Below are 25816 nucleotides of genomic sequence, written 5' to 3'. Positions count from 1 at the left end.
ATAGGGTATGTTGCTAGAACCCTGGGTAAGCCAGTTCTAATAGCTGGTGGAGGCATTGTATCCTGTCCTTGTGCCTCCTTACTCTGTTCACCAGCTGCAATAATTTCTCCAATCTTTTCAAATCTTTTTATCATTGTCTCTCTTAAATCCTGAATCTCCTGACCTGTATATATTTCCAGTGAAATTTCCAGTCCCCATTCTGCACCTGTGATTCCAAAGCTTTAATTTTTTCCTTCAAAGATAACATGTCCTCCTTAAACTTTTCTTGTATATCATGTAGATTCCCATCTTGGAGGTACATTCTGTCTGTTACCTTATCAAAACTTTGTGATAAAGTCTGAAGGTCAAATTCAACAGCCTGAACCCTTTCAGGTAACTTTCTAATACCCTTGGATATGGAGTCAATTTTGTCTGTCATAGTATCCACTTGTTCAGATAACCTCTGATTTTCAATAATTTTAATCCTGTCAATTAGTTGTTCATTATTAGTTCGTAAAGATTCTATCATTCTTAGGAGTGCCATATTCTTCTGTTCATTATTAGTTTGTAAAGATTCTATCGTTCTTAGGAGTGCCATATTCTTCTGTTCATTATTAGTACGTAAAGATTCAATCGTTCTTAGGAGTGCCATATTCTTCCTTAATGATAGAATATGGAAAAGAAAACTGAAGCCTAGTAACAAGCAAATTAAGGTATCCCCATAATCATATAAGCCTTGTATGATGTAATTCATTGTATTAGTAAATATAAATTTACTAATCCATTGTATTAGTGAAAACAAAGCAGTAAAATTTGCGTTAGAAACGAAAACTGCCATATTACCTATTATCCAGCAGGTGGCGCTGTTGCAGAGTCGCGGTGAAAACATGGTCCTGTTTCAGTGCCTTAGTAGATGTTAAAAACTGGAAAATGCAAGTTTCTCAACAAAGTAAATGTAATTAAATCAATTCCAGAGACGGAACCAGAAACCCAGAGTCCAGGGGTAGAGAAGAGCAATCTGGAAGCCGCTTATGCCTCCACGTGACAGAGTCACCCTGAGGGGTTGCAGTTTTCAGCAACCGCGTGCTCTGGTTCACGCCACTTAAGAGCTGTGCTTGCAAGGGAGATTTAAAAGCGACTCAGAAAAGAGCAAACCACGTGGGCAGAGACTACGTGGGCCTGTGGAGTTTAAATCCACGTGGGGAGTCCAAGGCCGCCGCTGCAAGGCACAGGCAGCAGCTGAGGAAGGGAGGGCTCCCGCCAAGCCGAACTAGCGCCCGCCAAGCCGAACTCGAGGCCGTCTAGCCGAACTCGCGGCCGCCAAGCCGAACTCGCGGCTGCCAAGCCGAACTCGCGGCTGTGAGCGGGGAAAGGAGAGGTTCTGAAACCAAACGTTGGGTGCCAAAATGAAGGCGTAAGTCACAAACAATGCCACACCAATTTGGGATTATGATTAATAGGGTGGTATTTATTTAAAGGGGAAAAAACTTATAGATCACTGTCCCAGGCAACAGCCCTCTACGCAACCAGGAAAGGAGACTAGTCGCAGGCGGAGCAGGAAGTGAAGAGAGAGAGAGGAGAGGGAAGTGGCAGCTTTTTTAAAGGCAGAGAGACCACGCCCCAATGGGCTGGTATCTCAGCAGCGATAGGCTGGAGGAGTAGGAGGACCTCCCGTAACAAGAGTGGGCTACACCGTTAGTACGGGCTGGAGAGATGACTTGTTGCTCTTCCAAAAGAACCAAGTCTGGTTCCCAGCACTGATGTGGCAGTTCACAGCCATTTGTAAAATAACTCCAGTTCCAGGGGATCCATTGCCTCTTCTGATCTCTTTATGCAACAGGCACAGGTGCACAGACATATGTGCAAGCAAATACATATAAAATGAAATAATACACTCTCAAAAGAAGGGGAAAAAAGGACAATGATAGAAGACACTCTACATCACACAAGCACTTGCGTGTGTACATATGAACATACATGCATGCTCACTCAAAGGGTACTCAGTGTTCTTCTACGGCTTCTTGGCTTAGGTGGATAACTCTTGCCTTCCTTCCCTATTGACTCTGTTGACTGAGTTTTCTGTCCTACCTGGTTCCCGCAGTCGTTAAGTCCCAAAGAAATCACACAGAGGTCTACATTAGCTATAAACTGATTGGCCCATTAGCTCAGGCTTATTATTAACTCTTATAACTTATATTAGACCATTATTCTTGTCTATGCTAGCCACATGGCTCAGTACCTTTTTCAGCAAGGCAGTCACATCTTGCTTCTTCTGTGGTGGGGTCACAACTGCCTAAAGAGCTTCCTTCTTACCAGAATTCTCCTGTTCTCCTTGACCTGCCTCTACTTCCTGTCTGGTTGTTCCACCTATACTTCCTGCCTGGCTACTGGCCAATCAGCATTTATTTAAAGTATAATTGACAGAATACAGTCGTCCCACACCAGCGCCCCCCAGTGCAAGGCTGTGAAGCCAAGGCCTCACGCATGTTAAGCACACTGTAATACTTAGCTAGATCCACAGTACTACTATATCCACAGTACTACTATAGCCACAGTACTACTATATTCACTGTACTACTATATCCACTGTACTACTATATCCACAGTACTACCATATCCACTGTACTACCATATCCACTGTACTACTATATCCACAGTACTACTATATCCACTGTACTACTATATCCACTGTACTACTATATCCACAGTACTACTATATCCACAGTACTACTATATCCACAGTACTACCATATCCACTGTACTACCATATCCACTGTACTACTATATCCACAGTACTACTATATCCACTGTACTACTATATCCACTGTACTACTATATCCACTGTACTACTATATCCACTGTACTACTATATCCACTGTACTACTATATCCACAGTACTACTTATATCCACAGTACTACTATATCCACAGTACTACTATATCCACAGTACTACTATATCCACTGTACTACTATATCCACAGTACTACTATATCCACAGTACTACCATATCCACAGTACTACCATATCCACAGTACTACCATATCCACAGTACTACTATATCCACAGTACTACTATATCCACTGTACTACTATATCCACAGTACTACTATATCCACTGTACTACTATATCCACAGTACTACTATATCCACAGTACTACTATATCCACAGTACTACTATATCCACAGTACTACTATATCCACTGTACTACTATATCCACAGTACTACTATATCCACAGTACTACTATATCCACTGTACTACTATATCCACTATACTACTATATCCACAGTACTACCATATCCACTGTACTACTATATCCACTGTACTACTATATCCACTGTACTACTATATCCACTGTACTACTTAGCTAGATCCACAGTCTTCCCTTTGTTTTTGTGTCTGTCTCTTTCTCAGACCAATTTCCTTCAAGATGCCTTTATTCTCTGGGTGTTTGCTGTAAACTGGTAGCCCACTAGGCAATGGATATAACCCTCCTACAGCTGTTAATAGGGAGGGAGAAATGATGGCAAACACAGATGTTCACTTGATCCTGGCAATGAGCAATGTGACAGACCCCCACCATCTAAGGGTAAGCATTTTGTCTTAGTATACCTTGGTGACTGTGCTCAGATATCAAAAGGACAATTCAAAGGACAGATGCTGGGAAGCCTTCCAACCCACAGCCCACAGCAGAATTCCAGGCATCTTGTTTTGCTCCTAGTCTCCCCAGCCACTCAGTCTGTGGCTATGAAATGGAGTGTAGAGGGACACACGATGCTGCCCGAGTGGGCTGGAATTGACACGGGATAATTGTGGCTTACACATCAGAGATCCTGTTCCTTTCCACTGCCCACTCAGGCATCCGGGTCAAGTTGGGCACATCTCTCCTCAGCTCTGGTAGTGGACAGAACCCAGGGAGGGGTGGAGCAGACTGCCCACAAGGGTCACTTGAGAACTCTTGTGGGATTTCTGATATTGAGAACCCTAAAATGTGAAGGACCCGGGAACATGCACATTTCCTGAGGGATGGTTTTCTACAGGGCCCAAGTGGCCCGCCCTGACAGCACGGGAAGACACTGGAATGGGGGGTGGTGTGTGTTTGTGTGTGCGCTGCTGCGGGTTGGTGTTGGGTGATTTCATCAGCCAGTGCCAGTGTGGGAATGGCTTAAATGCCTTGTGGATTTCTTGAAAATTACACTCAGGGAAGGAAAGTGATGTTTTAGGAAACGCCCAAGGCCATCTGGTGGCCAAACATAAAGTTATACTGTCTTATAAACTGTAATGTCTTGTGGAAGGGGTGCTGGAACCTGGATGCCCCACAGCAGTGCTAGCGATGAAGCAGCATGGAGTCCACACTAACCAGGAGCCGGGATGGAGTTACGGCCCCGGTTGTCTGGCTGCGGACCTGCTCCACTCCCGGCTGCCTCTCCCACTGTGGGCTTCGGGTCCACTTGGGTGGCAGAGCCCTTCTGCTCGAGCCTCCATGGCTCCTCTGTCTGTGTTTCCTTTCTCCTCATAACAGAGCAGGTTCTTGGCCTTGACCACTCTGCACTGGAAGAGCTTGCTGGCTCTTGAGGACGTACTGCCTGGGTTCAAGTCCTGCCTGCACAGATCATTGGCCAAGTGGTTTCAACAACCTCTTCCCTTCATAAACCTTGGTTTCCTCCTTTGTTGAGTAGGACAGCAGCATCTGTGCTGCCCAAATCACCTCACACACAGCCCTCCCTGCTGCAGGAACCTGAGACCATTAGCCAGCTAGGGTTATAGGCTACCATTGCCCACACCAGATCCCATGTCTTTCATTCTTTCTGCTGTCTGCTTCCCACCATCATGGTCATGAACTCTACTACTCTCTGGAACCATGAGTCCCAAATTAAATACTTTCTTTTATAAGACTTGGGTTAGTCGTGGTGTCTCTTCACAGAAATAGAACACTAAGACACCAAACCACCACAATGACCTGCATTTATTTATTTATTTTAAAATGTTTTTTTTTTTTAATGGTTTATTTAACTTCATTTTATGTGCATTGGTGTGAAGGTGTCAGGTCCCCTGCAACTGAATCTTCAGATAGTTGTGAGCTGCCATGTGGGTGCCAGGAATTGAACCCGGGTCCTCTGGAAGAGCAGTCAGTGCTCTTAACCACTGAACCATCTCTCCACCGTTTTATTTTTACTGGGTTTTTTATTTCAGCAGGGTCTCATGTAACGTAGACTGGTTGTGGTTTTACTATGTAGCTGAAGTTGACCTTGAACTCCTCACCTTCTAAACTCCACCTCCCAAGTGCTAGGATTACAAGTGTGTTCCTGGTTTTATGCAGTACTGGTAGATGGCTTCATGCCATCTACCAACTGAACTGCATGTCGTAAATGCTGCTAGAGTCCTAGTTTGGAGTAGAAGCAGCGTACCTGTTATTGAGGACAGATCTGCACCCACAGCCATTACCCAGGTCTCAATGACAAAACTGAAGTCTTTTAATAAACATAGAGGTGACCAGCTGGAGGCTGATCACCCCAAGTTTTCTTGTCTCCTTCCTGACAGCTTCGAGAGATTCACCAGCTGTTACAAGCCCTTCCAGCAGTTAGACCCCAAGGTGATGCAGTGGGTCTATGACAAGTTTGTGACTCAGTTACAGACGTCCATCCGGGTGAGTGGCACAGTGGCCAGAAGGGCCTTTTCGCTTAGCTTTCACCCTACATTCAGCTCCCTAAAGATGACAGTCTGTTTGCTGTCCCTGTCTGCTCAGCTCCAATGCAGTAGTAAATGCCACCTTCTCACCTCGTTCTGTAATATGACTTGTGTGTTTATAAGTTGTCTGCCAGCCAAGACCCGGGAGAGCATGGCAAGGGGAAGAGAGCAGGGAAGACCACCTGGGAGTAGATGTGGGCATCTTGTTTGGTCTAATTTGGTCTGATTGGGGTTATTTGCGTCAGCAGAGAGGCTCGTCTTAAGAAATATACCTAACAAGAACCTTCTCAAAAAAGAAAAAAAAAGTTTTCATTATGTTTCTAGAAAGCCATCTAGCCTGTGCTGTTGCTCCAGGATGGTCTTATTAACAACAGGTACCTGGGGTGGAGACAAGAGAGTGGCTGTCTCTAGAGTTCGCTCTGTGTAGCCCTGGCTGGCCTGCCTCTGCCTCTGGAGTGCTGGGACCAAAGGCATCTGCTACTACTCCTCATGTAGGCTCTTTTTCAGTGTTTGCTATTTTGTATTTTATTGTGTTAATTCTAAAAGCCACACATTGTAGAGAAATTGGACTATTGAGGGGAATGATAAACATTAGCCAGGATCTTCCTAAGTGCTGTTAGCAGCTCAGCATATTTCCACTGACAGCATGTATGAAGTCATCACAGCTCTGTCCTCCCTTCTGCTCAGGAGGAAATCTCAGGGATAAAAGAGGAAGGGAACCTAGAAGCTGTCCTGAACTCCTTGGATAAGATTGTTGAAGAAGGCAAAGCCAATGGAGAGCCGGCCTGGTGAGAAGGGGTAGAGGGTGCTTCAGCAGGGTGCTGGAAGCAGTGTCCGGAAGAAGACAATTCTCATCCATATCTGACTTCCTAGACTCCTGGCCTCTGAAAAAGAACCGTTTGAGGCCTTCCTGGGACCCCTGGGATCTTATAGGAGTAAGTAGAATTGGCTCAGGGAGGACACCAGGTAGTGAGACTCGGCTCCATAGACGTTTTAGGTGGGCAGGTGCATGGCATTGATTAATTTGTTTGTGCAACACTTAGGAAGCATGCTCAGTGTGATTGCAGAGGCCAGAGATTCAGGAGTGAACAAGCTGCCCTCTGCATTGCCTTGGACAGCATGGCTGTCTGTCTGCCGTGTGCTGGAGAAAGAAGTGGTGACTGGGGTGAGGGGTGGCCTGGGCTCAGGAACCTTCCACTTCCTGCCCTTACAAGTCCAGGCTACAGTTGGCATATACCTCTTTATTATTCTATATATAGTATTAGGACTGAATGTGGGGCCGTGGGCAAGCTAGGCAGTTCTGCTGCTGAGTTATATAGCCTTAGCCCTCTCTCTACATTTTATTTTATTTTATTTTTTTGGTTTTTTGAGACAGGGTTTCTCTGTGGTTTTGGAGCCTGTCCTGGAACTAGCTCTTGTAGACCAGGGTGGTCTCGAACTCACAGAGATCCGCCTGCCTCTGCTTCCCGAGTGCTGAGATTAAAGGTGTGCGCCACCACCGCCCGGCTACATTTTATTTTGATCCAGGGTCTCACTGAGTTCCCACAGCTGGGGCTGTAGATGGCTCGGTAATCAAGAATATGCTGCTATTCAAAAGGACCAGGGTTTGGGTCCCAGCACCCACGTAGCTGCTCATAACGATCCTTAACTCCAATTCTAGGAGATCCAGTGCCCTCATCTGGCTCCACCAGCACTCATGAGGTACACATACATATGTGCAGGCGAAACACCACATGTAAAACAAGTTATTTGAATTTCCTTCAGCTGGCCTTGAACTTCCCAGTTGAGGTTGGCCATGATCTTGTCGCTGTTGTTCAGACTGATCTGTCTTTGTATGTGATGTTTGCCTGAGTTTGTCTCTGCATTGCTCTCATGGCCAGGCTGTCAGAAGAGGGTGGCAGATCTGAAGCCTCTGAGCACTCTTGACCTCTGTGTAGTAATATGAGCTGCGGGGGTGCGTCCCCGGCACCCGGCCGCCCACATGGCTAGCTCTAGCTTATGCCCCGAAATAATTACACGGAAACTGTATTCTTTTAAACACCGCTTGGCCCATTTCTATCTAGCCTCTTCTAGGCTAGCTCTCGCACCTGGACTAGCCCATTTCTAATAATCTGCTGTAGCCCACAAACTGGCTTACCAGGAATGATCTTAACCTGTGTCTGCCTGGAGTGGGAGAATCATGGCGGCTCACTGACTCAGCTTCTTTCTCCCAGCCTTCTGTTCTGTTTTCTCTGCCCACCTATGTTTTAACCTATGAGGGCCAAGCAGTTTCTTTATTGCTTAAACAATGAAATCAACAGATTGATATATGACACTCCCACATCACTTCCCCTTTTTCTGTTTAAACAAAAAAAGAAAGGCTTTAGCTTTAACATAGTAAAATTACATATAACAAAACAGTTATCAAGCAAGAATTACAGTTACAATATTTATATCTACTTTATCTTTTATCATAACAATGGAAAACTATAACTACCTATCCATTCTTCAACTCCATCAAAGACTCCAGAAGGATATAATATTACCTAAGTAAACAAGAACTAAGAAACTTCAAACTCTAGAAATTGATGGAGGAAGGTCATTGCCTAATAAAGGAACTGCCTTGGCCCATTTTATTGGTTAGAAGATAGGTGGGAGGAGAAAACAGAACAGGATACTGGGAGGAAGAGGAAGTGAGCTCAGAGTCTCAACAGCTCTCCTCTCGGGAGCAGACGCCTGAGAGAGATGCCATGCCCCGCTCCCGGGCAGACACACGCCATGAAGCAAGCCGCCAGGTTAGACATGCTGAACCTTTCCCGGTAAAACCGGTGCTCACAGATTATTAGAGATGGGTTGATCGGGGTAACAGAATTAGCCTAGAAGAGAATGGGCCAAGCATTGTTTAAATGAATACAGTTTGTGTGTTGTTATTTCGGGGCATAAGCTAAGCTAGCCGTGCGGGCGGCTGGGGTGCTGGGGACGCAGCCCCGCCGCCCTTATTACTACAAGAAATGACAAAGACATCTTGCTGCCTGGACAGTCACCCAGAGTTCTTTTGTACCGTTGGGGCATCCATCTTCAGCCTTCAGTCCCATAGTATCCAGCAGACATTTTCATCAAGTAGGAAATTCCAAAGACAGTTCAGTCACTTTCTGCTGTGTCCTGCAGAATGTGTTGCAGACTCTTTCATGAGTCAGGAACCCCGAAAGACCATCTCACCTTTAGGCAAGTTCAGCAGTCCTCTCTCTGCGGGTTCTCTTTGTCCAGTTTATGCAACAGTCCAGGCAAGAACAGTTTCTTGCCCAAATGGCTATCAAACTCCATAAGGATCCTCTTCGATGCCCATCTTCTTCTTGAAGTAGCTGGTGCTGCCAGGAGCAGACGTGTCTCATTGTCATGAAAAGTCCTAAATTATTAAAATATTTTAAATGCCATATTCTGCAGCCTTTGAGAGAGATGAAGAATGCCTATCTGAAATATATCTCTATATATCTAGAAAATCTAACTAACATGACTACAAGCTTTACTATTATCGATGATTATCCATTAACAACCTATATTTCCTATTATACATTACATTTTAAAAATGAACTACACAGGGGCTGGAGAGATGGCTCAGCGGTTAAGAGCACTGACTGCTCTTCCAGAGGACCCGGGTTCGATTCCCAGCACCCACATGGCAGCTCACAACTGTCTGAAAATGCAGTTCCATGAGATCTGACACCTTCACACCAACAAACATAATAAAGTTAAATAAATAAGTAAAAAAAAAAGTTTTTAAAAAAAAATGAACTACACAATCACAACACCTTATTCAAGATCAGAAAATATACATATACATATAACAAAATTGACCTTAAAATCCACACCAATGCAAATTATTCATACCTATATCATTTCCCCCTTTAAATGTAAAAGAACATTTATAAACAATATTTTGGGAACATGGGCGCAGTTTTTTCTCTCCAAACTGCTTCCTGCTGAATGGGGGTGCTGTTAATCAGATCATTTAGGGTGTAACCTGTGTGCCAGGTTTATCTCAGTTGGCAGTTGAGTGAAGTAATTTTTTGAGGGTGTTCGCAGGAACTTTTCGGGAGGTCGTGGTCTATCATACCATATCGGGATAGATGCAATCCACAGGGTCTGGTCCTCTGTGAAAACAAAAGAAGACCCTCTCCAAAGCATCATATCCTTAGACCCAAATTTTGAAATCGTAATACCCTTATATCCATTCTGGTTTAGCTTGGCAGCCCATGTAATGAAATGTCTCTCTGTACTTAGCTCCTTCACAGTCAAAAATTTTAAAGAAAACACAATGTACATAATCCAGACTCTGTGAATTTTCCATTTTTACGTGGCTTATTTTTCTTTATTTCTTTTAATCTATAACTATCTATACTCTGTCTCTTTAAAGACTTTACCTTTTTTTTCTAAACCATTAACTTTATTCTCTATATTCTTTTTCTTTTCTCTCTCAAGCCTACGTACATTCATCCAACAGTGTGACTCATTTAGTGGTCTGAATCTGTCCTATTGTGAATCTGCAATTTTTTACTATCCAGGAGCACTTTTGATTTGCGCCTTTAAATCACTAGGCGCTTAAGAATCTAAGCTGTGACATTCCTAGGTCAAAAACAGGTACTGCCTGCTGGCCCCGCCCAGTCCAATATGGCGGAGCCGCCCGTGCCTCTGATCCTTGTACATTGCACCACTAGCATGGCAGAGCTGCTTGTGCCTCTGAGCTGCAGCACGCAATGTCCCCCTTTTAGGCACACAGCAGTCTATTTGCCATCAAACAAATTGTAGCCCTTTACTCCAAATGCTCCATTCAAAAGCTCTGTCTCCCACAGGTGACAGATCGCAATGGCGGCACAGCCCAGAAAGCCAGCATTTTAAAACAGCCAGTTTTTTCCTGCTGCTGAGTCAGGAACATTTCAAAATGGAGGACGTACCATTTTGTGCTAGCTCTGGGGCCGCCAGGTAGGAGCGGCACTCAGCACTTTAATTCTGAGACTGAGCGTGCAGCACAGAAATTCTTTTCATCCAAGTTACATCCAAATCTGACACACAGAGCCGGAATCCGCCATGCTCTTCCGCCTGCCTAAGCCTGATTCGGCCGGCTACCCAGTTGCAGGCGGGGAGTGCTGAGCCATCCGCAGGGTCTCAGAGAACTCTCCTTCAGATCCCAAGCGGGAACAGAAACATCCAGTCCCCTAAAAAGCCTTTGAAATGCTTTAAAGCCAGAGTTCACGCTGGTAGCACAGCCCCAGGAAGCCGCGCTTTAAAATGACGCAGCGTTTTTTATGCTGCTGTTGCCAAATCAGGAAATCTCTTTACAGCACACCACCAACAAATAGCAAAAATCTGTGTTAAACTCTCTCTTCCTTATTTTTAAGCCTTCTCAGGTTTTAAAGTGGATTTAGTCCATCACGTCTGGGTGCCATCTGTAGTAATATGAGCTGCGGGGGTGCGTCCCCGGCACCCGGCCGCCCACATGGCTAGCTCTAGCTTATGCCCCGAAATAATTACACGGAAACTGTATTCTTTTAAACACCGCTTGGCCCATTTCTATCTAGCCTCTTCTAGGCTAGCTCTCGCACCTGGACTAGCCCATTTCTAATAATCTGCTGTAGCCCACAAACTGGCTTACCAGGAATGATCTTAACCTGTGTCTGCCTGGAGTGGGAGAATCATGGCGGCTCACTGACTCAGCTTCTTTCTCCCAGCCTTCTGTTCTGTTTTCTCTGCCCACCTATGTTTTAACCTATGAGGGCCAAGCAGTTTCTTTATTGCTTAACCAATGAAATCAACAGATTGATATAAGACACTCCCACATCACCTCTGACCTTTTCTCCAGCCAGAGCCTGTAAAATGTTTGTTGGTTTCTTTGTTTTGAGACACGACCTGTATAGCCCTGGCTAGCTTAGAATTTATTGTGTAGACTATAAATCATAAAGATCTGCCTGGGATCAAAGTGTGCACCACCATGACTGACCTGCAGGCCATGAACCTTGGCCCTCCTGCCTTAGCCTCTGAGGTACTCTAGATTACTATGGACCACCAGGTGCAGTTTGGTTATCTTTTTTTGTACTTGTTCTTTAAAAAATTAATGATTCTGCCAGGCGGTGGTGGCGCACGCCTTTAATCCCAGCACTCAGAAGGCAAAGACAAGCAGATCTCTGTGAGTTTGAGGCTAGCCTGGTCTACAAGAGCTGGTTCCAGGACAGGAACCAAGCTACAGAGACACCCTGTCTTGAAAAACAAACAAACAAGCAAACAAACAAAATTAATGATTCTGGCATGGCTCAGGATGGACAAGCAAGTGGGGAAGGGAGGCTGAGGATCAGCTGGGACCTGGCCTGGGACTAGAGTGTCTGTGGCCCTTCTTCCTGTGATGGGCTATCCTTCAGCCCAGAGAGCCCCCAAGGAGCCAGCACAGCGGCTCCAGGCTCAGGTTCTCTGCTGGGAACACCTCTCACATTTTAAAATTACACTTGTGTATTCTTTGGGGGTTTATGCGCAGGCCATGTGTAGGGTCAGAAGACAGCTGAAGTCTTGTGACTGAAAAGGAATTTATAGGAGAACCTACAGTAGTGTTTGCGCATTGAGTGATCCTGCTCCCTGAGACATCTCCCTTACTCATCTGTATGTGGTTGCTCTCATAGGGCTTCCGAGAGGCTGGGCCCTCTGAGAAGCTACCCAGTCTGGGAAAGGTCACTCTGCCTTCATCCCGATCTCCCTCACTCATAGTCTGTTGGGGTAATGTACCGGCCAGGACACATGGTCATGAGGACAGAGGCAAGGTCTGGGGAGCCACTGTGAGTTCTAGGGTGCTGGAGACGGGTGAGTGTGTGGAGGAGCAGGCTGTGTGTGAGTGAGGCGGCCTGGAGGTGTGCCTGTGGACAGGCAGGTTGAGGGGCAAAAAGCCAGAGTTTCCATCAGGAGTAGGTTTGGGGGGTAAAAGGGATCCCAGAAGAATCTTAGCCTAGCCCAGGACTTGAAGTTACAGGCTGGGTTTAAAGATAGAAATATCCCTTTCTGTCCCCTGGGAACCATGTCCCCTCTCCCCCAGGCGACCCAGTGGAACCCCAGAGAAAGACCTGTGCAGTGTTATGGCACCCTACTTCCTGCAGCAACGGGATGTCCTGTGCCACCGAGTGCAGAAGCAGAAGGCCAAGAACCAGGACCTGGCTGATGCTGTCCTGGCCGGGCGCAGGCAGCTGGAGGGGCTGCAGCAGCAGATCCAGGCCCTCCAGCAGACATGGCAGGCAAGTGTTTGGCTCAGCCTGTTTTCTCTTGTCTCAGGCCCCCTGGCTTGGCTTCCTCTCTCCCAGCCTAAGGGATCCCATGGGAGCAGTGCGGTCGTGCAGCACCCTTGCTCGGACATGCGAGCCTGACTCCTCAGTTCCTGTGCTGAGGTCCAGTGCAGCACGTGTTCCTCTACAGCTGCTACGTGAATGGAAGCAGAGAGGGCAAGAGCCTGGGCGCAGCTACTGCTGCTGTAGACACGACCAGTGTCCTTAAAGAGCATGTGTCAGAAGGACCCCAGAAGCTGATGACATGGGTGTGAGTTCTAGCACTCACATGGTAGCTTACACCCCCACTCCCAAGGATCTGTCTGCTCTTCTGGACTCTGTGCACATTGGAAACATAAACTTAAAAAGACTGCAGAGCCTCTGGTGGTTGGGAACATGTGCCAGCAAGTGTGCATCCCTGAGAGAAAGCCAGCTTCTGAATTGGTCCCAAAGGACTTGTGAGCTCGTGGAGCCGGGTGATGCAGGTGGCAGGTGTGACTGGAGCAGTGAGATTGCGTCTTAGCTGCTCCAGGTGCGCCTGAGTGGGCCTCTCCATCTGCCACATAGATGCCCAGTGTGCCTAGTACAGCAGATAGCCACTTTCTAAGGCAGATCGTCCAGCTTCCAAAGCTCATGGCTCCCAGGTTTCTTCTGGTTCTCTCTTTTGCAGCCTGCCAGCCTCAGACAGGTAGCAGCAGGTGGAAGGCTGTTGTAAGGAGGGCCTCTTCTTTGTCCCAGCTACCCAGCTAGCCTAGCTCCAAAGTAACCACACAGAAACTGTATTAATTAAATCACTGCTTGGCCCATTAGCTCTAGTTTCTTATTGATTAATTCTTACATATTAGGTTAACCCATTTCTATTGTTCTGTGTATCACCACGAGTTCGTGGCCTTTCAGCAAAGTCTACCTCTGGCATCTCTCCGACTCTGCCCTTTCTCCCAGCATTCAGTTCTGTCTTCCCTGCCTACCTAAGTTCTGACCTATCAACAGGCCCAAAGCAGTTTCTTTATTAACCAATGAAAGCAACAAAAAGACAGCAGGACCTCCTACACGAGAAGGCCTGTCCCCATCCCTTCCAGTCTCCCAGTGCTTGGTCCTTAGGTACTTAAAGCCATCTTGGTGGATCCTCAGCCTCTCCATCCCCAGGAGACTGCCTAGTGCTCCCATCTCCCTGGATAACAAGTTGTCCAAATCATGGTTCCTGAACCTGTCAGCTCTTCTCCTGACAGCCACAACGCCAGCCCAGCTCCCATCCTGGCCTTGTCTGAAGTACAGCAGCTGGGTCAGATGTTCAGTGCTGACCCTGGGCGGGAGCTTCAAAGCCTCTTTCACTGCCTCACTGCTCAGTGACTGCGCGTTGTCCAGCAGGCCCTGGGTTCTGCTTTTAGCACTAGAGGGAAGGCAAAGGAGCTGGAGCTACTTGGGAGTCCTTTATTTATTTACTATATATACAGTGTTCTGTCTGCGTGTATGCCTGCAGGCTAGAAGAGGGCACCAGATCTCATTACAGATGGTTGTGAGCCACCATGTGGGTGCTGGGAATTGAACTCAGGACCTCTGGAAGAGCAATCAGTGCTCTTAACCACTGAGACATCTCTCCAGCCCCGGGAGTCCTTGTTGAACATGGATTCTGCTCTTGAGAGGTCCTGCAGAGGTGGCTAGGGCATCCAGATGGCCATAAATACTTAGTGGTAGGGACTTCCCACTTGTCTTACTTGATGAGCCACAGATCCATCCACATTGTTGTAGGGGACCTGGGCTGGGAAGGGGCCTGGCACATGGGGTCTGTTTTCCTCATACCCCACACATTGTTCTCTTCTTTGGTTTCAGGCTCTTCACAGAGAGCAGAGGGAACTGCTGTCAGTGCTGAGGGCACCTGAGTGAAGAGCCACCAGACCCCAGCACAGAGGGCAGTCATGGTCCTATGGAGTCTGTCCCCACACACTACCTTCAGATTCCTGCCACCATCTTCTGCCTGGAAGACTGGCACTCCCACACTGGGCATCAGACACCAGGCTTTGTCTCCTGGAGTCGTAGCTAGCGTTGGCCCCACGCCCTCCTTCTGGTTCTCCAAGCCCTCCCTGGACTAGACTCTGGATAGTGTTTTCAGTCTGCACTGATTGCTGCCTTTCTGAACAGCCTAAGGGCCCTTGCCATGTTCTCCCCACATCTGTAAATAAACTTCCTCTATCACACTGTAATCTGTGAGGATGTGTCTTTGCCAGGCGCCTGGGGTCAGGACCACTTCTGGACTCTTAGGCTCTGTCTGTATTCAAGACATCAGTCTGAGGGCTCTGGAAGCCTACAGGCTAAGGAGTTGGTTGTTTTGTAGCAGGACCCGGGACCATGAGGTTCCCTGAGGTCAGGACGAGCTGCTGTGTGCCGCTCTCAGGGGCACAGAGTGGGGTGAGGTCCCAGCATAACTAAGCACTTTACCTGTTTCTCCCACCCCAGTCTTCCCTAGGGTGGGGCAGATATTCTTTTTTCCTTAACCCAAGGGCTGCTCATGTAGAGGACAGAAGACACCAAGGTGATCCTGTGCTGTCACCTGTCACCATTGTGAATTCAGGTTGATGGCCAGGTGACTGCAGACAGTGAAGACAGGTCAGGGGTGGGAGTAGCAGGTCTGTAATCCCAGCACTCTGGAAGCAGAGGCAGGAAGGGCTGAGTTTGAAGCCAGCCTGGGCTACATCCTGAGACCATCTCAAAAGAACAAAAAGGTCAGACAGGTCACACACAATACCAGGTCACCTTCTCATTCCCCACCCCACCCTGGCTGAGACAGTGGTGGCTCTCAGGTGGGAGACGGGGCCATGGTAGGATGCTCTGTCCCCGTGAAGACGGGAATAGGCCCCATCTGAGGTTGACACTGGGAGGCTACCCTGACAGGATGGAAACCGCGGGCTCAGAACCCAGACGTGTGTTCTGTGCATGTACATCTTGCAGGTCTTCCCACCAGGGTCCACCTTCCTGGTCTGTGTTGGTCCGTCACTGTGCCAGAACTGAAGAGGCCATACTCACCTTTGTCAGCCAAGGTCTGTGAACTTTTCTCCTGGTCCCATTCGACCTGTCTTAGTTAGGGTTACTAATTACTGTGATAAAACACAACGACCAAAGCAGCTTGAGGAAGAAAGCTTCACTGGCTTCCACTTGAGTATCAATGTCCATCGAAGGAAGTCAGGGCAGGAAGTTGGAGTCAGGAGCTGAAGCAGAGGTCATGGAGGATGCTGTTTACTGCCTTGCTCCCCATGGCTTGCTCAGCCCGCTTTCTTCTAGAACCCAGGACCACCAGCCCAAGATGGTACTATCTATCTACCCTGGGCTTGGCTGTCCCCTTCGATCACTAATTTAGAAAATGGAGGCCTTGTGTCAACTGAAGCTTCCTTTCAAGTTGACAGAAAACTAAGGACACACCACCCACCCTTTCCCCACTTGAACTGAGCTTTCTGTGCTGGGCAAATGAGGACATTGCTGGCCGCTCCTTTCCTGGGGTTTGGCTCCTGCCCTCGTGGCAGGCACTGAAAATCACAGGCTATGGGACCTGGAGCCCAGTTCATCCCAAACCTATTTTAGACCTTTGCATTATCTCTAGGGTACTCATAGGGCCCAGCCAGTGCTCTAGCTAAGGCTGAGAGAGATACAGAGACTAGGAGAGGAGGGGCAGCCCCAGGCGGAAGAGGTCCGGGCAGAGTCAGTCTGGCAGCCTCTGATTGTGGCCCACACTCTACAACCAGGGCCTCGCCCAAGGCAGCTGCAATCACCAACCACAGCATCCCTTGGGTTTGACATGTTGAGCCAGGGCACATGACCCCCCAATTAGTCCTGGCAGCATCCCCTGCCCCGTCTGCTCACACTGGGGGCACAGGCAGTGGATATAAGTGGTACTGGAGGCTGAAGGGCACAGAGCAGACAAGTTCCACACAGCATCCTAGTGCAGAACTGGTAGGCACCATGAGGACCCTCTCTCTGCTCACTCTGCTGGCCCTGGCTGCATTCTGCTTCTCTGGTCCAGCAGGTGCGTTTCCTTCTTGTTCACTTCTAGGGATAACCGTACTCCTGAAGGGTGTCAGGAAGCAGAGCTAGCTGCTTACTCTTTTCTTTACAGATGCAAAGCCCAGGGGCTCAGAGTCTGACAAAGGTACTGGTAGGAAGCCTGGAGCTTCAGCCCTGCCCCTCACCCTGTCTCCAGCTCCCCCTTCCCCTGCCTGGCTGTCCCCACCTTTCCTCCCTGACCCTCTCCCTCTGCTGCACAGCCTTCGTGTCCAAGCAGGAGGGCAGTAAGGTAGTGAACAGACTCCGGCGCTACGTGGGCCATGGACTTGGGTGAGTGGGAAGGAGGTGCTGTTTGCCTTCCACATTGGTAAGGAGAGGTTGGGGGGAGGGTCCCCCATGAGCTGCCAAGGGCTGTACAGTGCGGCGGGAGAGGGTGTGTGTACCACATGTTGGCTGATGCCTCCATTTGGTGTTTCTCAGAGCCCCAGCCCCCTACCCAGACCCCTTGGAGCCCAAGAGGGAGGTGTGTGAGCTCAACCCCAATTGCGATGAACTAGCAGACCACATCGGCTTCCAGGATGCTTACAGCCGCTTCTACGGCACCACTGTTTAGGGCAGTCTCAACTTCGGCTACGCCAGGATCCGACCCTCCCTGTGTCCTCTCTGCCCTGCAAGTGTGGGTGGCACAGCTGCTCCAATAAAGTCCAGATGAGAAACTGAGCTCCCGTCTGTCCATTGTGGGGTTCAGGGGGTTCAGGGGCTCCCCTCTGTCCATTGTGGGGGTTCGGGGGTGGTGATGGGGGTGGCGGAAGCGCTCACAGTCAGTCAGAAAGCTACAGTCCAGTTTATTGTACTGCTTTGTTGTGGATGGCACTGGAGGTGGCTTTGTAAAGTCCAGCAGCCCCCCTCCCCACAGTGACCCCCACCACATCCGCTATGTCACTGGGGACACATCCAAACATACGAATCAGCAAAGGCCTGGTCACAATGACAAGCAGAACAGGCAGCTCCTGTGTGGACACACAGTTGCTGACAAGGGGCCCAGTCTGGCCCTGGAGCAGGGCAGGTATGTGGTGCAGATGCCTCACAAGCACCCAGGATGACCTGAACTGAGCAGATCACGTGAGAGGCCCCACACCTCCAGCTCTGCCCCAGCCTAGGTACTTGTCCCCACTTGCTGCCCTTCACTGCCTGCTGCTGCTTCTCAGGCCCCGTCAGGGCTCCTCCACCTCCCTCCATGCCACTACCAGAGATGGGCTCACTGCCGTTTAGCCTGGAGCTCCTCTTCTAGTGGGCCACCCTGCAGCAGGGGGCAGCTTCCAGGGCTGCGCAGCAGAGAGGCTGTGAAAGCAGCGATGATGAGCAGGTTCCCGATCACTGCCAGGCTCAATGTGGCCATGGTGGCCTCCAGGCCAAGGGTGGGTTCTTGCATGGTCAGCCAGGCTCTACGGGATCCCATATCAACCAGCACTGCCTCCAGCTGGAAGTGGGTGCCCAGCACTGCACAGATGTGGAACAGCTGGTGGCTATGGCCTGAAGGGAGGGGTTAACTGGTTAGGCACAGAACCCTCACAGTTTTGAACAGATTGACCTGTAACCTGGGGCAGTCACCTGCCCACTGGGCCTGGGAAGGAGAAAACCAGATCCCTGAAGGTTCTGGAAGAGCGATTGGACTGAGCTGCATAAAGCCCTAAATTCTGTGATTACTGAGGGCTGGGTGGGGTGCAGTGGAGGGGGGACTGGGACATCCCTCTTGGCTAGGATACCTCATGTTCCAGTCTCCCTGCTCTGCCAGGCCAGCCTGAGCCAGGCTTGTGCTCACCAATATAGTCGAAGCGCCCAGGTGCCAGGCGCTCTGGCAGACGGGCTGCAAAAAGGAAGCCTGTGAGCAGAGCGCAGAGGAGGTGGTAGGCATGGCTGGAGCTCAGTGCCTCCTGCCCGCAGCTGTGGGTCCTGCCCCAGCACAGCTGCAGCTGGTAAGAGAAAAGAGAGCCGCTGGGTGCTGGGCACCAGGGTCCTGTGCCTGGAGAGGGCAGAGAGCTGAGCAGAGACTGATGGAGAGCCCTGGTGCTTACCCTGTAGAACAGCGGGAGGTTGTCAAACAAGAAGGGGTAGGCAAAGGCCGTGGTGCGCAGAACCTTGCTGAGCCTCGGGCTTTCTAGCTCTGGGAACCTGACAAGCAAGAAAAGCAGGTTGGTCTCCATCCCTGGGGTGAGTGCAGATCAAGAAGTTATTTTGGGTCAGAAGGGGGTGAAGGGCCTCGGTGGCTAAAAGAACATCAGGAAGCATGTGTTGAGGCATGCCTGTAACCCCAGCATTGGGAGGTAGAGGCGGGAGGTCAGCCATATAGTTCAAGACCCTGTCTCAGGGTGGTGGTGGTGCCCGCCTTTAGTCCCAGCACTTGGGAAGCAGAGACGGGGATATCACTGTTTTTGAGGCCAGCCTGGTCTACTGAGTGAGCTTCGGGTGGGTGAGTGGGGACCCTGTCTCAAACAAACAAAAGGAAGTGAGGAAAAAGGATAAATAAAAGGAAAGAAGGGAGAGGGGGGAAGGAAATAGGGGCTGGTGAGATAACTCAGCATGGTAAACACAAATATATGTAGTAAAAAATAAAAGAGAAAGCCCTCAGGACACAGGATCCTCGCCCCGTGTAAACGCCACGTCTGTTAAGTGGCCACAAAGAATAAAGACATCTGCCTTTCCAGGATAGCACACTGGCCAACTACTGGGTTGGGTACTGGGGTGGCTCAGAAGCAGTGCAGCAACCCACCGCGAGTAGCAGGAGAGGCCGGTGCACAGGAAGGAGTTGAGCGCAGCGGTAGGCACGAAGAACTGGTGCAGGCGACCGTGCAGCCAGGAGGCCGGCATGGAGTAGGCGGCATAGGGGAAGGCACAGCCTGCGGCGAGGTGCAAGTTGAGGCCTGCGAGCTCATCCTCTGCGCCCCACCATCACCCACTGCCCTCAGCTCACCCAGGCTGTAGAGGCTGAGCGCCCCATAGTCCAGGAAGTAGCAGATGTGGCGCGCACGGGGCGACATGGAGCTAAAGGTGTGCGCGCAGCAGGATGCGAAGGGGTAGAGGCAGGCGGGCAGTAGGAAGACCAGCAACGGTAGGTGGTACGGCTCCGCGGGAAAGCCCGAGCTACCCAAAGCCAGAAGGCGCCACAGGAAGTACCTGTTCCGGGCACCTGCTCAGGCGCTGGGACCAGAGTGCCTGACCAGTCCCTGCCCGCCTGGCACCCCGTCTGAACCTAAGGCAGAACCTTTGCTCACCAGGTGGGTAGGAAGTGAGTCCAGATGTTGACCGTCTCATTGGTCATCTGGAAGGAGCTGAGGACACAGTCTAAGGCTGAGCTTGTGGGGCGTCGGTAGCCAGACATGATGTTGTCTTCCCAGAACACCTGGAGGTGGTGGGGGAAGAGAGCAGAGGGGTCATGGTATGCAGGCCTATCCCCTGCATGAAAAGTGTCTGATAGCCTGGCTTTTAATCCCAGCACTACTGAGGCAGAGGCAGGCGTTCCATGAGTTCGAGGCCAGCCTGGTCTACAGAGTGAGTTCCAGGACAGTCGGGCTTCAGAGAGAAACCCTGTCTCGAAAAATAAAAAGCGTCTAGAAACAGGATCTCAGTTGTCCCAAGCCAAACTCAGTCCAACCCCTTTCTTACCAGTCTTCCAAACTCACAGACCCATACTGAGATTAGGTAGGATTGGGGAATACACATAGGGTGTTCTGCAGTAAGGGACTCTGGATGGAGGGATATTTGGGGCTTTGGGGAGAGGTCGCAGGTTCTATACTGCAATAGAGAGATGAGAAAGTTAGCTTGCAGGAGGAGCTTCCCTACAAAGAGGGAAGTCTTTGCCCCAGTGAGCCCTCTGGGGAGAGGCTAAGTTGGTGGGTTGGGGCCCCTCACCCGAGGGACCTGGTGGACTCGAAGAAGTTGAGGCAGCTTGAGACTGAGCATGGTGGCCAGGTATCTCCACGTTGTCCTGGAGATAGAACAGGGGTGGGTTAGGGATTGGCACCCAGCTACAGGTTTCTACAACCAGATTCAGGGTAGAGTCAACCACTGAGTCCAGGATGGGCTCCTACACGGGTAGCAGTCGGTGCTGGCCACAGCTGTTTCCCTTTCCCCTCCTGGACCTAGCCTGGGGCATTCAGTCCTGCCGCCGTGAAGGTCCTCAGCCTCTGCCGGCCGGTGTGCAGTAAAGGACCCCCAGCAGCAAGGCTGCCTCCTGTTAGAACCCCGTTTGGTCCTCAACCAGACTTCAAGGAGTCTTCCCCCCTACCCGACGCCCCAAAGACGGGCAAGGAATTAGGGGGTGCGCTCCTCTTTTCGAAGGAGACCACCTGTGCCCTTGAGAGTACTTGGGACCCCTGCCCCTCCTGGCTCCCGTGCCCCTCAGACCAGACCTGTGCGCCGCGTCCGGGTGGCCTCGGCTCCGCCTGCCCCGCCCTCCCTTCAGCCGCCTCGCCAAGCACATTCCTTGGCACCGGCGGGGGCAGGGCTAACGGAGTAGGCTGGGCCGCTGACTTAGACCCTTCCTCCTGCCCCAGGCTAAAACTTCCCAGCAAAATCCACCCTCTTTTCCTGCCGCCAGCTTGGCCGTCCGGGAGTATTGCAGGGCTCTTGAGGACTTAGTGTTAGTCAGTCTGTCTGTCCTGTGAGCTCGGTGCTAAGGACCTTGCCTAGTTTGACAGCACAAACCTTGTCCCCAGGCCCTTCATCCCAAGTGAAGAGGCGGTGTAGGAGAGGTGCCTATCCTGACTGCTGCCCCTCTCCCTGGGAAAGGCTGAAACGATTCTGGGAGGGGTCCATCTGCCGTCGCAATAGGGTCTGGAGATCTCCGCAGCAGAGAGGAATGCGAGGCTGGGCCAATACTTCATCTCCCAGAGACTGACCTGGCTACCAGCTAGGATCCTGGAGTGGCTGGGGATGTGGGCCATGCCTGGCAGGATGAGGAGACAAGGGGAAGCTGGGAACAATCTTAGCCTTGTCTATTAGTCTTGGAGTAGCACAGGGGTGGCCCAGTCCATTAGCAGGCAGCTCGCTTGGGCTCCTACACACCACCAGCCCTCAGCGTGAGTCTGGGCCCACTTGACAAATGTCTTGACCAGGACACCTGGTCCAAGTCCCCCAGGATCTGAGATTGCCAGGCAGGAGGCTCCAATGCCAACTTCAGCTGCATCTCAGAAGCCGTCCTTGCTTTGCTCTTGGCAAATGTTGGGCCACCTGTGAAGGGCATTACCAATCTATCTGATTTACCCTGACACAATGAGTTGCCAATTCAGCAGGGTGGGTATAAAGAACCTTAGCTTCAACCTCATTCCTTATTCCTCCTGCAGGACAGCACCCAGTTGGGAACACCCAACTAGGTCCAGGCTGCAGATTCATCAGTGTTCTGTAAACCAGGACTGGTGATGCTTCCTGTGCTCCCAGAGATGAAAGAAACCACCAAAAGTCCAAGGCCGGATTGGTTACACAGCAATTTGGAACTCTCTAAATCCCACGTGCTGGGGATACAGTTGGCAGTGATATGGAAGAGACACAAGGTGATAGAATTGATGTTATGACTCAGTAATAGATTCACCTAGGAGACATTAAGTAAACATGAGCGGAACTCAGCTACAGGAGCACTGGGAAGTACTGGGTGAGTGGGTGCTGGGATGTAAATGTTCGCTCTGATTCTCATGACAAAGGAGACAGTGACTAATGGGTCAACCAAAGGCAAACCTCTTACAAGGAAACCTAGGGCGATGTAGGGTCACAAGCAACATTAAGTCCAGGTTGGCCATTAAGCCTTCTTTGCTGTTATGGGGGCGTGGAGGGGATGATACAAAACTCTGCCAAGTAGGCAAGACCCTGGGTAATAACTATTCAGAACAGAACACTGGCCGGACATAGTGGTGCATGCCTTCATAATATTTGGGAGGCAGAGGCAGGCAGGGATCTCTGAGTTGGAAGCCAGCCTATAGAGTGTTCCAGAAAAGCCAGGGATACACAGAGAAACCCTGTCTCGAAAAACTAAACTGCTTGTGTACTTAAAAACCTGTGGTAAGAGCCGGGCGGTGGTGGCGCACGCCTTTAATCCCAGCACTAGGGAGGCAGAGGCAGGCGGATCTCTGTGAGTTCGAGACCAGCCTGGTCTACAAGAGCTAGTTCCAGGACAGGCTCCAAAACCACAGAGAAACCCTGTCTCGAAAAACCAAAAAAAAAAAAAAAAAAAAAAAAAAAAACCTGTGGTAATACACACTGCTTTTGCTGTGTGATCCACCTGCTTAAACCATTAGATTTGCAGTCTTCTAAGTCAACCTGGGGTTGGGAACTGAAAGAAACTTAAGGATGGCAGTATTTATAGTATAAGTGCAAAGTTTACATGTTAGTAAAATCTGTTCAAGGTCAATTTTGTGTGTGTTTTGCCTGGTGCCTTTGTAAGTCTGAAGTGGAAGATGACATCAGATCCCCTGGAACTGGGGTTGTGGATGGCTGTGAGCCACCATGTGGGTGCTAGGACTTGAACTCGGGTCCTCTACAAGAAACAAGTGCTCCTAGCCACTGAGTCATCTCTCTGGCCCTGGCACTTAAGGGCTCACCTCAGAGTGTGCAGTGACTTCCCACTGAAAGGCGTATCAGTCTCTGACAGTAGAGCACTTCCGAAAACATCAGGTTCCCCTTACCCCCAGGACAGAAGGCACGGCAGACAGAGTGGGCTTGGGGGTGGGGTCTTTATTAAGTAATGCTTGAGTCTCAAGTCTCTGCCAGAATTGGAAATGGGATAATCCCAACTGTCCCCTGGTTTTCCCAAACCCTCTGTCTTAGCGGAAGGCAAGAAGCCAGCTCCTCTAAGCACAGCCAAAGCAGCTAGGCCAGTTGGGGTAAGGAGGGGAAAGCAGAAAAGAACCCAGCCCCGGCTATGCTCTGCTTTCAGGCTGAGGGGTGGAACTGGAGTAGCCATGGCCAGAGCTCTTTGCTCACAGGGTGCCATTCTGACCCTGAGCAATTCATGATCTCTGCTTCTGTGTCACTTGGCGTTCCAGAAGCCAGCCCCTGCTTAGCCCACCAGGGCTGTCATCCTGGGGATGGGCAAAAGGAGGGTAGTTCAGGGCAGAGGGCCCCAAGTAAACCACTTTCAGGGATCTTCTCTGCCCTCCCTGGATGGTGAGGGGGGTGGCCTTGGCCCTCACTCCCTCATTGGCACCCCTTATCCAGCACAGCAGCCAAGAGCACAAAGCACAGTGACTGTGGAACTGGTGGGGAAGGGATGGCTGCTGGCAGAAAGCCAGTAACCCCACACCCTAAGGGCCTGGAAGCTGGAGGTGGCAGAAAGGAAGCGGGGCCTCAGAGTGTGCAGCCCCTGCTCTATAGTGTAGGCCATTTCAGGCCCTGCTTCCCTAAGAGCCACCACAGCTGGCTCCAGAGCTGCCCTGTCCCCATGGAAGACGAGGGGGGAGGGTCCTTGAGGATAGGCAGGGTCTGCAGAGAACCATGCAGACACTCAGTATCTCCCAACTCTTCCCTGAGAGCCAGGGGCCCAAATTCCGAGCCCCACCCACCCTGTATCTTGGGTGAGAACAGGGCCCTTCTGGTGTCCTTTCCTCTCAGAAGTCCAGGAACTGCTCCAATGAAATGCAGACACCCATGCCTGCTCCTGCCCCGCCCCGCCCCGGGACAGCAGGGGTGAGGTGGAAGGCTGGAGAGGGTCCACAAGCCACTCCTACTCCAAGCACTTCCTCACTTTTCTGATTTCGCCTTAGCAACAGGGCCCCATCCTCCCAGCTGGCTCCTGGGCCCTCTCTGCAGCCTCAGTACAGCTGGACTTCCTGTTTGCGTGTGGTGGGTGACTGCAGGTGATGGTCCTGGTTGCCAGAGAGCGCAGGAGAAATCTGGAGTCAGCCCCACTGCAGGGCTTGGGGCCCGATCTCAACCAATCTCCTTCCACTGCCTGTAGAAGTCTACAACATTCTTGACATCCACACTGGCATGGGCGGCAGCTTGCAGGGCGGCCTGCAGAATGATGGAGGAGGGAAGATGAGGGAAAGGGCAGCTTGTCTGGGGGCATCTCAAAACGACTCTTCTCTAACCCGGGACTCACCTGCATGGGCCCAGAGAGCACACTGGGGTTGTCCAAATGAAGGCCTGTGATGATGGTCACCATGCCACTCGGGTCCTCCTCCCCTGCCCCTTGAGCCAGAGTTAGCTGTCTGCAGCTGTCCAGGATCTTATAGAGAGTCCTGAGAGTGTGGGAGTAAAGGGAACAAGACCACGCATGACCATAATCTGAACATAAAAATCTCCTGGGGACAAGAGAAAACAGGCAGCTGGTGGCAATGGATCCTAGAAGCTGGCCCTGGAGTATGTGCCAGATGTTGAGCCCAGGCATCTCTGGGTAGGGGAGTTCACAGAGGGGCTAGCAGAGTCAGTTCTGACAGGCTCTGGAGAACGGGCTGACACTTTACCAGGCATCTGCATCCTGCCGCTTCAGTTTATGCCGTTCAAAGCTCTTTCCCATCTCCTTCTGGCAGCGAATGTATCTGCAAAGGAGACCACAAAGGTGGGGACACGGTCTACACAAAGCAGGCCATTGTGGCTGGGGAGGCGTGTTAGCTCAGGGAGACAGGATAGCTATGTCCCTCCCATCAGGCTGTTTAGAGCCATTTTCAGGTGGCTTCTTGGATGCCAGGCTGGCTTTCTCTACTGATAGCATCGGGTTTCTGGTTTTTTTTTCCCAGGGGAGGAGCTGGGAAGGCAACAGAAGCCGATGCTTTCAAGCCAGAGCTTCTGGGGGTGACCTCCAAACAAGCAGGCCTTGTGCACTTCCTGGCCAGGCAGGCCAGAGAGGCAGGGCAGAGGAGGAGCTCTCTGCTCTCGTTTCCTCAGTCCCAAAGGC

General features: G+C 50.4%; 4 protein-coding genes across 11 annotated transcripts in view; 2 read left to right on the top strand and 2 right to left on the bottom strand.

Annotated features, from left to right (window-relative positions):
- Nucleotides 1-15140, top strand: part of LOC121450475 (polyamine-modulated factor 1-like) — a 39334-nt gene extending 24194 nt beyond the window's left edge. Inside the window, exons 2-5 of one of the 3 annotated variants that reach the window (XM_041655394.1) lie at nt 5519-5624; nt 6353-6453; nt 12717-12912; nt 14770-15140. In XM_041655394.1, the coding sequence (XP_041511328.1) occupies nt 5519-5624; nt 6353-6453; nt 12717-12912; nt 14770-14823 (457 nt within the window). In that variant the 3' untranslated portion in view covers nt 14824-15140. The remainder of the gene's footprint in view (nt 1-5518; nt 5625-6352; nt 6454-12716; nt 12913-14769) is intronic. The other 2 variants (XM_041655396.1, XM_041655395.1) reach the window with 2 other exon arrangements.
- Nucleotides 15141-16853: 1713 nt separating this feature from the next.
- Nucleotides 16854-17645, top strand: LOC121450477 (bone gamma-carboxyglutamate protein). The gene is made up of 4 exons (XM_041655397.1): nt 16854-16954; nt 17045-17077; nt 17193-17262; nt 17413-17645. The coding sequence occupies exons 1-4, from the start codon at nt 16891-16893 to the stop codon at nt 17543-17545; spliced, it is 300 nt and encodes a 99-aa protein (XP_041511331.1). The 5' UTR covers nt 16854-16890; the 3' UTR covers nt 17546-17645.
- Nucleotides 17646-17778: 133 nt separating this feature from the next.
- Nucleotides 17779-21743, bottom strand: Paqr6 (progestin and adipoQ receptor family member 6). Of its 6 annotated transcripts, XM_041656257.1 has the most exons (9): nt 21637-21743; nt 20842-20917; nt 20596-20724; nt 20205-20332; nt 19904-20106; nt 19703-19829; nt 19008-19104; nt 18755-18905; nt 17779-18465 (listed from the first exon to the last, which is right to left on the bottom strand). In XM_041656257.1, exons 1-9 carry the CDS (start codon nt 21654-21656, stop codon nt 18191-18193), a joined length of 1206 nt encoding a protein of 401 aa, XP_041512191.1. In that variant the 5' UTR covers nt 21657-21743; the 3' UTR covers nt 17779-18190. The 6 variants fall into 6 exon arrangements, with proteins under 6 accessions (XP_041512191.1, XP_041512193.1, XP_041512192.1 ...); XM_041656259.1 differs by lacking the exon at nt 20596-20724 and having other exon boundaries at nt 20851-20917; nt 21637-21740; XM_041656258.1 differs by lacking the exon at nt 20596-20724 and having other exon boundaries at nt 21637-21739.
- A 1896-nt stretch (nt 21744-23639) lies between these two features.
- Smg5 (SMG5 nonsense mediated mRNA decay factor) overlaps nt 23640-25816 on the bottom strand; it is a 31024-nt gene continuing 28847 nt past the window's right edge. Inside the window, exons 21-23 of the mRNA XM_041655507.1 lie at nt 25386-25460; nt 25022-25160; nt 23640-24933 (exon numbers count right to left, since the gene is read on the bottom strand). Coding sequence (XP_041511441.1) covers nt 24850-24933; nt 25022-25160; nt 25386-25460 — 298 coding nt within the window. The 3' untranslated portion in view covers nt 23640-24849. The remainder of the gene's footprint in view (nt 24934-25021; nt 25161-25385; nt 25461-25816) is intronic.

The sequence above is a fragment of the Microtus oregoni genome, unplaced genomic scaffold (assembly GCF_018167655.1).
Source record: "Microtus oregoni isolate MIOR12 unplaced genomic scaffold, Mior012 000007F_ref0000211, whole genome shotgun sequence".
Classification (NCBI taxonomy): Eukaryota; Metazoa; Chordata; class Mammalia; order Rodentia; family Cricetidae; genus Microtus; species Microtus oregoni.
The sequence above is the reverse complement of the archived record's forward strand: the minus strand, read 5'-3'. Positions and strand labels throughout refer to the sequence as shown.